At 52.6% G+C, this 15,185-nt stretch overlaps 1 protein-coding gene across 1 annotated transcript; it reads right to left on the bottom strand.

Moving 5' to 3' along the window:
• Window positions 136-12,400, bottom strand: DHX16 (DEAH-box helicase 16). Its single transcript, XM_018038854.1, has 20 exons — window positions 11,983-12,400; window positions 10,395-10,645; window positions 10,149-10,311; window positions 9,799-9,855; window positions 7,586-7,840; window positions 7,183-7,386; window positions 6,912-7,103; window positions 6,183-6,293; window positions 5,921-6,036; window positions 5,247-5,457; window positions 4,961-5,059; window positions 4,702-4,854; window positions 3,170-3,310; window positions 2,812-2,974; window positions 2,597-2,715; window positions 2,434-2,501; window positions 1,577-1,739; window positions 1,316-1,477; window positions 874-1,047; window positions 136-374 (listed from the first exon to the last, which is right to left on the bottom strand). The coding sequence occupies exons 1-20, from the start codon at window positions 12,187-12,189 to the stop codon at window positions 246-248; spliced, it is 3,138 nt and encodes a 1,045-aa protein (XP_017894343.1). The 5' UTR covers window positions 12,190-12,400; the 3' UTR covers window positions 136-245.

Raw genomic sequence — 15,185 nt, forward strand, 5'->3', positions numbered from 1 at the left:
TTTCTGAATCTCAAAAGTTCCCCATGGAATTTACCTGGTGGTCCAGGGGTTAGGACTCCACGCTTTTCACTGCGGAGGGCAAGGATTCAATCCCTGGTCGGGGAACTAAGATCCCACAAGCCAAGTGGCCAAAAAAAAAGTTCCCCATAGCTTTACTCTAAAAATATTTTTATTAATAGATATTAAATAAGGTACAGAAGGAAAAGGAGCTGGTGTTAGGTTCTGATTGTTCTGTCCCCTGCTCTTCACCCTAGCTCTTCCCGTGTCTTGCCTATTTTTTTGGGCATTTTCTTAGCATGGGGATCTTCTAACTCCTTGGCCTTGTAATAGTGGGGCGCCACTTCGAGAAGCCAACTGCTCTCAATCTCTAATACCTGCAGGAGGAGAGAAAATCAGCAAGATTCTCTTGTCCATACTAGATTCTGAGATGTGTGTGATTTTTAAAAAGGTTCTCCTTTTCCCTTCGTCTGCAGGGCAAGGGAAATGGGTATCTGGCTCTATCTAATACTCTAGATCCCAACACTCTGTTATATGTTGTTCAAGGGCACAAGTAAGCTAACCCTAAACAAAAGCCTGAACCTAACGACTAAAATACACTCAGGACAAAGGCCACACCTGCTGCTTTCACCATTATTATCACGGCAGCCCCTGAAGCACCGAGACAATGCATTCAGCGCTTAGTGAATGAACAGTTAGATCTTAACGGATGCTGAGACGGCTTTAGAATGGATGCCTTTCTGTCTTATCCTACCTTAAACCAAGTTGCTTTCCTCTTTCTCTGCCAGTCCCAGCAACCTGAACCTGGGTTTTTCGCATGCCAGAATACCATCTCCCACACAAGCCACCTGCCTGGGCAGGCCAAGGTGCCCTCACCTGTCTCATGAACTCTTTGGTGGTCAAGACAAGTTCATGGTAGAGCAGCCAGCGTGGCTGTTCCTCAAAGAGGGAAGAGTTGGGATGAATGAACACTGTCTGCTGCTGTTTGACTGTGCGGTAGCCGCTGCGTGTCAACCGTGCTGTGTGGTAGAAGTAGCCAGCAGTGATGGCCTAGAAGCAGGCGGGAAAGGAAGTCAAGGGGAAAGGCCGGTATCCAGGGACCCTCAGCACTCGCTACCTTTTTAGTGCAGGTTTTCACTTCACTTCACTTTGGGAGAACTAGGAAGGTAAGAACCTCCAGTGCCCCAGGAAGAAAGCACAAGGGGAACCCACCTTACCCAGGGAAAGGGGCACGTTCTCAGGTCGCTGGCCCCAGACAAGCTTGCTCCTCAGGAGATAATGGGTGGACAGCAGGAGACTAGACTAAGGAAATGCTGACCTTTCGGACACGGATGTAGTCCCCTTGGCAGGAACTGAGACCAACTTCCACACGTTCCAAGAGCCCTTCCAGCTGCTCCCGCACATCCCGGGCTCGGCGCATGGATCTGAACTGAACAAAGTTCTCATAGCACCACTGGGAAGAGTAACCACTCTCAGCCCACTGTGAAGAGAGGGGAGGGGAAAAGGGGGTGTTAAGTTTATACAGCAGGACCAGAGTCCCCTGTGCCCTCCTCATTCCCATTCACCCAAGCCCAGGGACCTGTGTATAAACATTCAGCAGAACCAGGTGGTCCCCACCAGGGAGGAAGAAGTTGACCCGAGCGTTGTCAGCATGGACGACCTTGTCCTTAGGTCGGTAGAAGATGGAGTTGTTGACAGAGAGCATGGCAGCCACTGTCAGGATCTCCTCTGAACAGCTGTACCTGGGGCAGGAAGGGAGAAACATGAGAGCTCAAAGCAAGACAGAGGAACAGACTCGGTGAACAGGAAAGGGACTGCGGTGTGATGGATGTCCTCACGCAGGGGCTGCAGGCTGGGCTGATGGCTACAAATCAGAGCGTAGACTGCTTCTGGTGGCAGGGGCGCAGGATGGGGGTCCAGGAGGTAAGGTCAGGCTGTAGATAAAACAGCAACAGGAGAGACGTGCAGGGAGGCAGGGGCAGGAAAAGGTCATGAGGGTTCTGCAGGAAGAAGATGTACATTACAGCAGTTCCGTTAAGTTCATGTAATGCCTTTAACTTCAACCACGGCCAAGGGATGGCATTACAAAGTGGTCCCGCCACGGCTGCATCTAAATGCTCTAGTCGGAAACCAGAGGAGAGAGTAAGTCTCCAAGCCAGCCCTCCCTCAGCACCCCTCACAGATAAAAAGTCTTCCAATTTTCTTCATGCCCCACATTTTCTACATTCTTGGCTATCTCACCCCTTTGATATCATAACCAAAGACAGGATGGTGTCTTGTGGACCTCAAAAGGGCAATAAGAGTTATCCAACAACTTGTTATTGGTTAAAGAATAATGTGGTGGAGAGAAAAAGGAAGCACACAAAGATGGCCCCAGAGACACAAGCAGGCATGGCCAGTGTGTGTGCCAGGGGCCTGGCTGAGTCAAGGGCTTACTTCTCAGAGGCCAGGATCATTTTAGACAGCATGGGGTCCACAGGCAGCTCTGCCATCTTTCGACCAGACTAAGGAGAGGAAAGAGAGAGTTGAGGCCACTCCTCCTCCAGGTGTCCCTCCGCCCCTCGAGGGGTCACCCCAGCCCACTGCCCTCCCACCTCACCGTGGTGAGCTCCCCAAGGTGGTTGAGGGCTCCTAGCGCATACAGCTGCTCCAGAGCCAGCAGCAGGGTCTCATATGGTGGGGGGTCCAGGAAATCAAAGTGCATTAGGTCATGGATCCCTGGAAAAGGATGAGCGGGGTTAGGACAGAGTCCTTCGCGTGACCAGTGATGGCAGCCCCACCCTCCCCTCTCAGAGGACTGGGGAGCCCAGTCACCTAAGCTCTTGAGCAGCAACACGACATTGCCCAGGCTGGTCCTCTGAATCTCAGGCACCGTGGTTTCCTCCAGCTCGTGCTGGTAAGCCCAGGCAGTATACAGGCGGAAGCACTTCCCTGCAGCCACCCGACCCGCCCGGCCAGCTCGCTGATTGGCAGAGGCCTGGAAAGAAAGGACCGTTTGTCAGGCCCATTGACAGTCTGGTGATGGAAAAGAGAAAGGGCGGTATTTCTGCAAGAAATCTGGGGGCTGTGGGTGTGGACCACTAACCCCTCTGCTCTGAGCCATCCCCACTGCTTCTGAGTTGGCCTGTTGTCCCCCTCGCCCCATGGAGACCCCATTCCAGCCCAGGCCCACCTTGCTGCAGGGTGTGACAGTGAGTGATTCCATGCCTGTGCGGGGGTTGTAGCTCTTCTGCTTACAGAACCCTGGATCCAGCACGTAAATGATGCCCTCAATGGTGAGCGAGGTCTCAGCAATATTGGTTGCCACAACCACCTGAATGAGAGGATGTGGGGTCACCCAGAAACTCCACCCACCTAGTTACCCAGAAAAAGTCATTTCTGGAAGATAAGGAGTGGACAAACAGGGGCAAAGGAGCAGGAGCTGAAGCGATCTGTGGCCAAGGTCAAGAGAGGGGAACAGACCAGCAGAGAGGGGAGAGAGACGTGGGAATAAGCAGGGCATAACAAGGAAAGGAAAGGAAGAGGGTTCAGGGAGTTTTTTTCAGAGATGGGAGCTGAGGGTGTTAGGCTCCTGCCCCATCTTTCCCACTGTTGCTTTCATAATCACCTTCCTATGTTAGTTCCTAAAATGAACCCCCCTGATAAGTCTCGCTGCTCTACTCCTGCCCCTGGTTATGTGGCATCCAGGATGGTCCTTTTAAAATGTGAGCCTCTTACATCACTGCCTGCATCCTTCAGTGGTTACCTTCCTACCTGACAATCACAGCCAAGCTCTTTTAGGCCCCAAGTTCTCCAGCCCCTGGCTACCCTTCTGATCTCATCTCAGCACCAGGGCTCCTTGCTCCACCCCTGCCCTCACACCCATCCTCCCAGTGCGAGATTCCCTCCACTTCACGCACTCTTCTTCCGGATTAGATATCAGCCTGGCACCCTCCCTTGCCAGGTTGTGGCTCCAGCTTCACTCTCACCTCATCAGACAGGGGGTGTTCCTACACCCTAAGGAAAATACCTTCCTGCCATTCTTTCCCCGCCACCACGACTCCCCTGGATGTGCACTGTACTTCTTCAGAGCCTTTGTCACAAACTGACATTATGTATTTATGTGTTATTTCCTAACCTCTGTTAGTCTAAACTCCCTGAGGCTAGAGGCTTTGTTTAGTTCATCACTGTATCCTCATCCCTTAGAACAGTTCCTGGAAAGTGGGAGGAGCTCTGTAAATATTTGTGGAAAGTTACATCTTTGCTCACAGTCCTTTGATGACCACTCATTGGTCTGAAGTCCACACTCTTCCTCCTGCCATCAAAGGCTCTCTCTAACCACCATCCCTTTACTTTGCCATGTGAGCCTTCCACTAAGCCTGCTAGATTACTCTGACCTCAAACACCCATTAGGCTTTCCTCTGATACTCCCCCAGCATCTTCTTTAAAGATCCAGTTCAAATCCTGCCTCCTGGCACACCCAGACCCTCCCTTCTCATTGCATCTCTGCCACACTCACTTTCTGGACCATGCATTTGACTGCCTCTCTGTCCTTGCCATTGTCACCCTCTCACTCCAGCGCCAGCAGTGAGGGGCTGGCTGACTGCCACCCAGCCTCGAAGCTGTGCCCAGGACACACCTTGCACAGGGCAGGGGCATTCTTTCCTTTTTTCCACTAACTGTGCGAACCATAGGGGATGATGAACGTGGGCTTCTCCAACTGACCTTCCGTGCCCCTGGGGGCGTGGGCTGGAAGATCCGCGCCTGCATGTCAGAAGGCAGGTTGGCATAAATGGGCAGCACCAGGAGCTCCCGGATCTTGGAGCCCAGGCGGCGGCAGCGATCCTGGAGCATCTCGCAGGCAGCCTCAATCTCCTCCTGGATTTGGGTGGGGAGAGCAGCACAGGACCCAGAGTCACGCAGGGCCGACCCGCCAGCCCAGTCTTCCCTGGGATACGTACAGCAGCCCTGCCCCACATCGCACCTGTCCTGTCAGGAACACCAGGATGTCCCCGGGGGGCTGAGTCACGTGGATCTGCAGCACGGACACCACACAGGCCTCCAGGTAGTCCGCCTCCGGAGCCTGGGCAGGAGGACGCGGGGTCACGCGAGGGCCACCTGCTCCAGCAAACCCCTTCCTCTCCTCCCAGCTCGACATACACTTCATCCCGGTTCCCCTCAGGACTCTCATCCCTTCCTTCCCTCCAAGGCCAATCTCCTCCAAGGCTCTGCTGCCTTCACACTTAAGCCCGCCCTCCCTGAGGGGGCACCTTGGTGTAGAAGATGTCAACTGGAAACCTGCGTCCAGGGATTCGGAAGATGGGGGCGTCATCGAAGAAGGTGGAAAAGCGGGCCGTGTCCAGTGTGGCTGAAGCCACCAGGACCTTGAGCTCAGGTCGGAACCGCGCAACGTCCTTGATCAAGCCAAAGAGAATGTCTGTGTGCAGGGTCCGTTCGTGGGCCTCATCCACCATCACCACGCTGGGGAAGGAATGGGGGCAGCAGTGAGCCGGGGAGGGGTGGGACACTGAGGCCCCCAGAGGAGAGAAACAGAAGAAAAGAGCCAAAGGGTGAATGTGGGAGGAGGGGGCTCCAAGGAGAGGCCAGTCATCCCAGTTAAGACAGATAACAGCAAGTCAGAGAAGGAGCGGGCTTGTGAGTCTACAGCATATCCCAGCCTGGGCAGACAACAGCACCCACGATCTAACCCCGACTCTCTGGGCCCATCTCAGTGCTAGGTCGGTTAAAACCATAAAGATTCACGAACCGGTGGATAAGTCAGAAAGGAAGACAATGGCCAAACTGGCTGTTGGAAGTGAGAAAACAGGGTGGAAAGGAAGGAGAGAAAAGCCAGAGATGAAAGGATAAAGGTGCTGAAGGTCGGGAGAGCAGCAGACGGGAGGGAGGCGAGGGTGGCCGTGGGAGCTGGGGGAGCTGTGCGGACCTGTAACTCGCAAGGTCAGGCTCAGAGAGGAACTCCCGGAGAAGCATCCCATCCGTCATGTAGCGCAGGACGGTTCGCTCTGACGTGCAGTCCTCGAAGCGGATGCTGTAGCCGACCTGTTGAGGGGTCCGGGAGTGATGGACAGTTGGGCTGGTGCTCCTGGGAGGGAGGGCCAGGGGACAAGGGCGAGCACCTGGACGGGCAGGGGCTGAATCCCAGACCTGAAGGGCTCCCCGAAACCCTCAGTCGCCACAGGTCTCACCTCATTGCCAAGCTTCACACCCATCTCCCGGGCCACTCGGGCAGCCACACTCATGGCTGCCACTCGCCGGGGCTGGGTACAGGCGATCTTCATACCCTTCCTTGTGTAACCCTGCAGGACAAGAATAAAGAGGAGGCTTTCCCTTTGCTAAACATGCAATTCAGAGAAGCTGGAAATGCAGGCCAGGGCAGCAGGAATGGAGGAACAGACAGAAGTCAAAAACCAGACAAAGATCAACAGATAGGATGGCAGACCTGGAGCTCCCAAAGGGTCCTCACCCAGCCCTGGCAGTCCCAGCCTGTTGGGTCACCAGGTTCAGGGCTCTGCGAGATGTGAGCTGAAAAAGGACTGACTGGTTGGGTAGACCCCAAAGCAAGGGGAACAAAGGAAGGCATAAAAGCAGGCGAAGTCTTTTCAGTCCTCATTCCCTGGCCCTGCAGAGGCCAGGCTGGTGGAGCGCAGGGTCGCGATCACACCCACGTGCCATCTATCCATCTCCACCTCCTGCCGCCTCAAAGGCACAGCGCACCCCCCAGGCATGGACCCCGTGGCAGGAAGTGAGAACAGAAACAGGAAAAGGGTGTGGTCCTTCCTTTGAAGACCCTCACCACCGAGCAGAAAAGACTAAAGGAGTGAGACGAAAATGGAAAGCAATGACATAAAACCCCACGACAAGGAGCTGCCAGCACAGCTTCGGGTCAGTGGCAACTGAGGGCGTGGCTGCCGTACCTCCTCAAAGAGGTACTGTGGGATCTGGGTGGTCTTGCCCGAGCCCGTCTCGCCTTCGATGATGAGGACCTGATGGTTCGCAATAGCAGCCAGGAGCTCCTCGCGGAACGGGAACACAGGAAGGCTGCGGCGCACGGCCTGGATGGACTCCTTCTGCTGGGCCTGAGTGGGGGCGGGCGGGGCCGACGGCTCCTAAGGAGGAGGGAGAGGGCCGTGAGCATCAGGGCCGGCGCCGGCCTCCTCAGGATGTCCCTGAGCCCCCCACCCTCACCTCATCGCCCTGGAGCTGAGTGGCCCGGACAAACTCAATGGTCTCCTCCTCCTCCAGCACCAGCTGATACTTGGGCTCCTGGGAGGCAGCATCTCGGGCCCCAAACTTCAGGGATGCTGCCCCGAGCCGGGCCTCCTCCCAGCGCCGCTGCTCCTCCCCAGGGGCGCCGGACTCCTCCTCCACTAGATCCACTGCACGTGCAGGCTACGGAGACAGGGGGACATGGAGACAGGGGGACATGGAGACAGAGCTGCCCTCTCTGCCCAGCGCCCCCTCCCCAGCTGCTACCGCCACAGAGAAAGGCAAGACAAGAGAGGGCCCACCAAGCCGCTGCCCTAGTCCCCGAAGCCTTCCCTCCCCTCCGCTCGGGCACCTGGGCTGGAGCGGCGACCCCTCGCCTCACCTGTCCTCGGGTCTCCTCGGGCATGTGGTAGCGATTGGTGGCTTCCAGCTTCTCCTGCTCCCCAGCCGCCCGGTACTCCCGGGCCAGATCCCGCACACGCCGCTTGTACCTGAGCTCCCGGCGCTCGTGTCGGCTCAGCTCCACATCCCCGAAGAGGAACTCCTCGTCCGCCAGCTCGGCCTCCAGGTCTTCCAGCTTCTCTCGCTCCCGCTTGGCCAGGTACTCTCGGCGGGATTTCTTCCTCAGCTCAGGGACCTGGGTCAGGCCAGGGCAGTCAGAGCCTCCCCTCGCTAGAAGAGTGACCCCTTTCCCCTGTCCCCCTAAGAGGCACAACCTCCTGGGCAGGCCGGCCCGGGGAACCTAAAGATGTGACCTCCACCGCCCTTCCCTTTTCACTGAACAGCCTAACGAGGAGCCCGACGTAGGGCCCACACGCTGCCTGCCAGCAGCTCAGACGGTCCTTCCAGGCAGCCTCACCATCTTTGCCAACATCGACTCACCAGGATGATTATGTGCGTATTTTCTATTCTACCCTCGCTATTTCATTCGACTCAGTGTAAAGGGAGAAAACATGATGATGTGGAGGCAGAGGTCTGCAACTGAAAACAACTGAGACACTCAAAATCCGCCAGGGGCCCTCCCCTCGGGGGCAGAGTGTATCGGGTTGACCAAAGAGTTCATTCCGGCTTTTCTGTAACATCTTATGGAAAAAATGCCAATGAACTTTTTGGCCAGCTCAATACTTAATTGCTTGGTTTTTTTGTTCCATGATACACTAAAATGGAGTTTATGCTCATGACCTGATCTGAGTACCACAATCAAATTCTCCTTCAGCCTGACAGGCACACCGCTGGACAGTACCCACCCCTCGCCCCACCATGGGATGTACACACCACCACCCAAGTGGCGCTGCTGCTACAGCTGTTTAATCTGAGTCTAAGAGAGCTGCAAGACCCAATTTCCACTTTAAAGTAAGCCCTGGGACAGAACTTAACACCACAAGATACGGATCAGATAAATCCAGAATGTAGGACATGCTGTACAAGATAAGACAGAAAGAAAGAGAGAAGGGGAAGATGAAACAAACTGAAAAGACCTCACACTCAAATGCAACGCATGAAACGTGACTGGATTCCAGTTTGGAAAAGCAGTTATTAAAGACATTTTGGGATAATTGAAGAAATCTTATTGTGGGCCGACTCTTAGCTGATACATGAGACTCCTCTTCTTGGCTATGACAGTGCAATGTGTGAGAATGTCTACAGGCACCAGGGACGTGCTGATGGGATAAAATGCCACAATGTCTAAAACTTTCACATGGTTCAAAAAGGACCAAAAAGCTGCCATTTACACAAACATTGAAAATATTGCACGTGGTATTAGCAATTTTTTAATCCAAAAAGCCTGGATGGATGTTGTTATGCTATTCTTTCAACTTTCCTATTTGTGTAAATTATGAAGATTTTCATAATTGAAAAAGGAAAGAAAAGTTCAAGCAAGTAAAAATACTACATCAGCACCAAGAGACATCTCAGAAGTCTCTGGCTACAGTCACTTTCTGGGGTGTAACCTGAGATGGATACATCGGGGAGACCCGATGGCCACTATGGCATTGTTAAGACACCAAGAGTCTCGAAATTCTTTGGGGGAAATCTAAGCGTGACTGACATGTGAAGGCCAGGCCTTCAGAAAACTGCAACCCTACCGAGGCTCCCCAGTAACAAGTCTAGGGCATGAATCGTTAAGGGCCCAGTCCCTGTACAGTGAGAAGACCAACTCTGAAAATCAGTGGGTGATCACAAAGCCCAGGGGAGGGGGAGGTAGGGTGGGGAAACGGAGGGATTAGATGATAGGAAGGTACCGGGAGATGGTGTGCACAAGCTCAGTGGTCAGCACATCCCTGGGCAGTATGACCCTGCCCTGCCCCTGTCCTCCAGCCAGCCCCTTGACCTTCCAGCTGCCTTTTGAGTACACCTCTTTAAGTCCCAGGAACAGGGAAATACTTCCCTCACTAACATACAGTCTGATCTGATCCTAAGGAGTCAGAGGGTTTCTGGGCCACTTCCTTCCCCCTACAGTTTAAGTCTATCCTTAGCTGGCGCCTCAACCAGAGACCCAACAGCCCCACCACACCTCCTCTGCATCTTTCCTCCCTACCCTAACCACTCCATCAGGAAGCCTTTCCCTTTGTCTTCCTGGGCACAGGGACTCACCATGGCTTTCCGGTCTTCCTCAGCCATCTTGAGGCGCTTCTGAGCCTCTTCGTAAGCCTAGGAGAAGGCAAGAGTGGTCAAAGTCCCCGTGCCCACAGCCATTCCGGTCTAGAATCACAAGGATCACTGAGATGTTCCTTAGCACAAAGAAATGTACCCCCTTCACTGAGGAATCTCTGTGGTTACAGGTTCAGCAGAGAGCCACCTTAGCCCAAAGACCCAAAGAGATGACCAGACTACTGGAGGCGGCCCCTTGTCTTCCCAGAGATCACTATCTGCGGTCACACCCAACCTCAGATCGGATCCAGGGGTCTGCCTGGGGACTGATGGAACGTGCTGCTCCAATGCACCTTCTTGTCTGACCGCTCCAGGACGTTGCGAGTCCGATCCTTGTCCCGCTGCCGAACCCGCTCAGCGAATGCATCGCGTTCCTCCAGGTCCTGAAGGCGCTCTCGCTCTGTCCGCTCCCACTCATCCTCCGACTCCGGCTTTTCCGTCTGCTCTTTCTTCTCCCTGCAGCCCAGCCCGGAGGATTAACTGAGGGCACTCAGAGGCTTCCTGTCCCATCACCCTCTCGCCCCCTACTTCTGACTTACCCTGTCTTCCTCTTTCCTTTCTCAGAAACTTGTTCCTCCTCCTCGTCTTCCTCTTCCTCCTCACGTTTCTTCCTGAGGTGTTTCCGTTTTTTCCGCTTCTTCTGGACACTGCTCCCAGCCCTGCTCACAGTCTCCTCGCTGCTCTCCTCACTGTCCTCCAACAACATATAAGAGCGGTTCTTTTCCAGCAGGGCTCGGGCCTCTCGCTCGGCTGCCCGAGCTGGCTTTTCCACCACTGCCTTCCGTGGGACCTGTCGGGAGAGAGAGAAGTCAAGGGGATGTAAGCAACTCCTGATCTCTGCCCACCTACTCTGCCCAGTTCCTAATTTAAGGAGTAACTGATCTTAAACCAGCTGTCATTCTGTCTCTTCCCCAAGGCTTCACACCATGTCCATCAGCCCGAATGGGGTCTCTCAGTTCCTAAGCCTATCCCGTGCACCCCCTGCTAAGTACTAGAGATATAGGGGTAAAGAGATAAAACTTTCTGCCCTCATGGACTTTACATTCTCACACTCAATTCTCAACTGCTCAGCCTCTGTTCTTCCCGATGACTAAGTCATTCCTACCCAAGGACTGGACAAGGATTGTCCAGATCGTTTTGCAGAGCCCTGTCACGGGCCGGCACTGTAGCGGCCTCCAGAGATACCCTGGTGAACGGATTAACACAGAGCTCCTACCCTCACATCAAGTACATTCTCATCTTTCACCAAGTGCAAATGGGACAGCCACACCAAGTTATCTGCCATGAACAAGTTCAACACTTTTAGTCTTACTGTATAATTTCTGAGCTCTTGTTCTGCAGGGTACAATTAGATGGTATGAATACAAAGACAAAAATCACAGTCTTGCCTTCCAGGAGCTCACCATTACACCTTTACTCTTCCCCTTTCTTTACCCAACAAACTCCAGACAATCTTTGGGCCTGCTTTTCTCGATCACAGCCACACCACTTCTACCCTCCCACAACACTGCCCACACATCTCTTCTATAGACTCACTCTTCGAAGGGTGGGCAACACCCAGCATCACCCGAAAACTTACAAGATTTGTTAGAAATGAAGAAACGAAGAAACCATCCCAGACCTACCGAATCGGAATCCTCATTTTAACAAAAGCCGTGGATGAATCCTAAACCTGTTTGAGAAACACTGCTCTGTAGACCCTTAGTTCAGTTCAGTTCAGTTCACTCGCTCAGTCGTGTCCGACTCTTTGCGACCCCATGAATCGCAGCACGCCAGGCCTCCCTGGTCCATCACCAACTCCCGGAGTTCACTCAGACTCACGTCCATTGAGTCCGTGATGCCATCCAGCCATCTCATCCTCTGTCGTCCCCTTCTTCTCCTGCCCCCACCCAAACCCTCCCAGCATCAGTCTTTTCCAATGAGTCAACCCTTAAGCCCTCCTCAATCTTCTCCACTGAAGTGGTCGTCCAGCCCGAAAGTGATAACTGCTTGCAAACTGAGCTTAATTCTCCGTTGGACAGTTAACCAAGTGAGCCCAAACTCCGTTGGACAAGTAACCTGGGGGCCCCTCCCCTGCTCCACCCACTTTCCCGCCGCTCCCACGCCCGGTCCCGCCTCTCCCAGCACCTTGTTCCAGAGTCTCAGGGCGAAGTCCCGGGCCGGCCCACTGAGGTCCAGGGTATCGGTGTCTCGCAAGCGCTGCACGAACTCCTCTGCCGAGGCACAGCGCTGCGCGGTACCGATCAAGAACTGGGCCACGTGCCGCTCGCTCAGTCCCAGCACCGAGTGCAGCTCGTCTTGCACCCAGCGCTCCAGCCCCGCCGGTGTCGCCATGGCGACAACACGCTCCCTATTCCCGGCCCTGAAAGTGTCTCCAGCTGCCACGTCGGCGGCCGGGCGGGTCGGGGGCCTAGAGCTCCAGGATGGAGCCTCTGCTCCGGAATGGAGCTGCCTGAGAACCGAGGGGTTCGGTTTCCGATAGTCCAAAACAATCTTCCTGGACCGCTGAGGCCGGAAGTGGCTGCTCTGTTCCGGCCTATGCACTACGGTGGCGAGCGAGTTCAAATCTCGCGTAATTGTACGCGAAGCTCGGAATAAAACATTTTCATTTCTTCCCCTACTGAATTTCTGTTGCCCTCTGTTGATCATTCGTGAGTATTACACCCATTCATTTCATTCAACTATATTAAGAACCTAAAGTGCCTGGTGGCTCAGGTGGGTAATGGCACCCCACTCCAGTACTCTTGCCTGGGAAATCCCATGGATGGAGGAGCCTGGTAGGCTGCAGTCCATGGGGTCGCGAAGAGTCGGACACGACTGAGCGACTTCACTTTCACTTTTCACTTTCATGCAGTGGAGAAGGAAATGGCAACCCACTCCAGTGTTCTTGCCTGGAGAATCCCAGGGATGGGGGAGCCTGGTGGGCTGCCCTCTATGGGGTCACACAGTCAGACACCACTGAAGCGACTTAGCAGCAGCAGCAGCAAAATGCCCGGTGGCTCAGGTAGGAAAGAATCTGCCTACAATGCAGGAGACCTAGGTTCTATCCCTGGGTGGGGAAGACCCCCTTGGAGGAGTAAATGGTAGCTCACTCCAGTGTTCTTGCCTGGCGAATTCTATGGGCAGAGGAACCTGGCCTACTACAGTCCATGGGGTCACAAAGAGTCGGACATAACTGAGCGACCACCACTTTCAGTGTGGGCCAGGCACAGTTTTAGTACCCAGGGATATAGCAAGGAACAAATCAGAAACAAATCGGTTACTGAATTTACAGTGGCAGAGTGTTGGGGGTGGGGACCAGCCTGACAGAGACAAGATAAAAATATAAAATACTAAGTTATATGGAGCCAAAAATAATGCAAGGTGTGTGTGGGCGCTTGTGGGGTGGGGCATTCAAATTAGAAGATCTGGTCCATGCTTGTTACAGATCAACTAATTAGGAGTGACCTTTGCTAGGACCTTCTGCAAGACGTGAATACAGGTTAGGCTTATCAAGGACTCCAGGCAGATGAAAACTCAAGATGTGGAGAAAAAGCAAAGGTACCCTCTTTTCTTGGTGCTATCTCATAATGTTATTTTAAAAGATCTGCAAACTAAGAAATATGCAAATTGTATTCTGCTTTTTTTTCTTTTGCCAACAGCTTGAGAAAGTCACTGGTGTCTGCTTAATTTTAAATAAGCAGAACTTGTTGCTTGACTGCTGTCTGGCCTCTGGTTCTGCTTCATACTTGTACAATTAATTGGATTTATCTGACACTGTGTTGGGAAACTAAACATTTGTTATTCCAACTAACAGCCACAAGTAGTTCCACATCATTGACGTCATGAGTGCACTGTTTTCTGTTTCTGAAATGGACTGTGAACACCCCTGGCATCTCAGAGCTTCTTACTTCTGCTTTCCTGGGTCAAAACTAATTAGGGTCTTTACCTAATTAGCTACTAATGTGAGTACTCTCCCTCCATACTCACACCCTCTCTGAAGTGGCTTATTCTTTTGACACCTTGCTTATTCCCTTGCTGGGAACATATCTGGCATGTGTTTAAGATCAATTTTTCTAATACATTTTGTTTTAAATAAAGGAGGACCTTCCTCTAGTGATAGGACTATATCTGCCATATCTTTATTAGCATGGAGAACTGGAAAAAAAATCTGATAAGTAAAATGTAAATATTCCACATGTAGAAGATACAAATTCAGTGAAACAGGAAAGTGTCCCAGTGCCAACTATAGTTGGGCCACAAAGCCATGAATTATCTATGGTTCTTAAAACTTTAGGAATGTAAAACCAGTTGTCTATCAGAGAAGACCGTTTTCAGGAATCTGCCCCTCTGTACTATTTTGCAGCAGTTTCAAGAGACTTATTACTTACAGTCTTGAGTCTTGGAGTAAAATCCCCTGGATTAGCTAGCCACTTCTAATCATACACTCTCTGGCTGCTTGCCTTGCACTAGGCTTCTGGATACCAGAATCTTTCAATTCAGAGTGTCCTTTGCTTCCAAATTTTTATCTCCTTTCATCTGCTCATTCGTCCATTCATTCTAAAGGTAATTGTGTGTGTCTATCAGGTGCCAGGCATGGGGATGCTGCAGTGAACCCAGCCGACTGTTTATTATCATGGTATGTCCAGTGTGGTGGATGATCCAACTGTCCTTCCTCAAACCAGCCCTAGACTTAAAAAAATAATAATTTAAAAAATTATTTTCAAATCATTTTAAATAGTTTATTTATTTTTGGCTGCACTGGGTCTTCAATGTGCATGAACTTTCTCTAGTTGCAGCAAGTGGGGGCTACTCTTTGCTGAGGTGGGCAGGAGGGCTTCTCACTGTGGTGGCTTTTCTCGTTTCAGAGCATGGACTCTAGGTACCCGGGCTCAGTCTTTGTGGTACACCAGCCTAGTTGCCCTGCAGCAGGCATCTTCTGGAGCAGGGATCAAACCTGTGCCCCCTGCATTGGCAGGTGGATTCTTAACCACCAGACCACCAGGGAAGTCCAAACAATTTTTAATTTTTTTAAAAAAGAGAGAAAACAAAACAGGGAGTTCCCTGGTGGTCTAGTGGTTAAGATTTGATGATTTCATCATGGAGGCCCAGGATGAGTCCCTGGTTGGGGAACTGAGATGCCGCAAGCTGAGAGGCACAGCAAGAACAAAACCAAACCAAAGCAACAACAAAAACTCCCCAGTCCCTCTCCTGTTGGTCCTTGGAGAGACCAGTGCCAGGTTCTCCCAGAACCCACTCTCCACGGTCAGTGCTGAGCTTCTGGTTCCCTGTCATATTTTCCCCTCCCACAGCCACGGCTGCTTCCTCTTTATGGCTAGTAAGAAGGTGAG

The sequence above is a fragment of the Capra hircus genome, chromosome 23 (assembly GCF_001704415.2).
Source record: "Capra hircus breed San Clemente chromosome 23, ASM170441v1, whole genome shotgun sequence".
NCBI lineage: Eukaryota > Metazoa > Chordata > Mammalia > Artiodactyla > Bovidae > Capra > Capra hircus.

Bases quoted from the DNA above. Each gene is read 5' to 3' on its own strand.
- DHX16 (XM_018038854.1), bottom strand. From the start codon at position 12,189: ATGGCGACACCGGCGGGGCTGGAGCGCTGGGTGCAAGACGAGCTGCAC. The intron at 10,646-11,982 runs GTGCTGGGAGAG...CTCTCCCGACAG, and splicing joins CCCTGAGACTCTGGAACAAG to GTCCCACGGAAGGCAGTGGT. The intron at 3,311-4,701 runs GTCAGTTGGAGA...CCTCTCATTCAG, and splicing joins CGCCCCCAGGGGCACGGAAG to GTGGTTGTGGCAACCAATAT.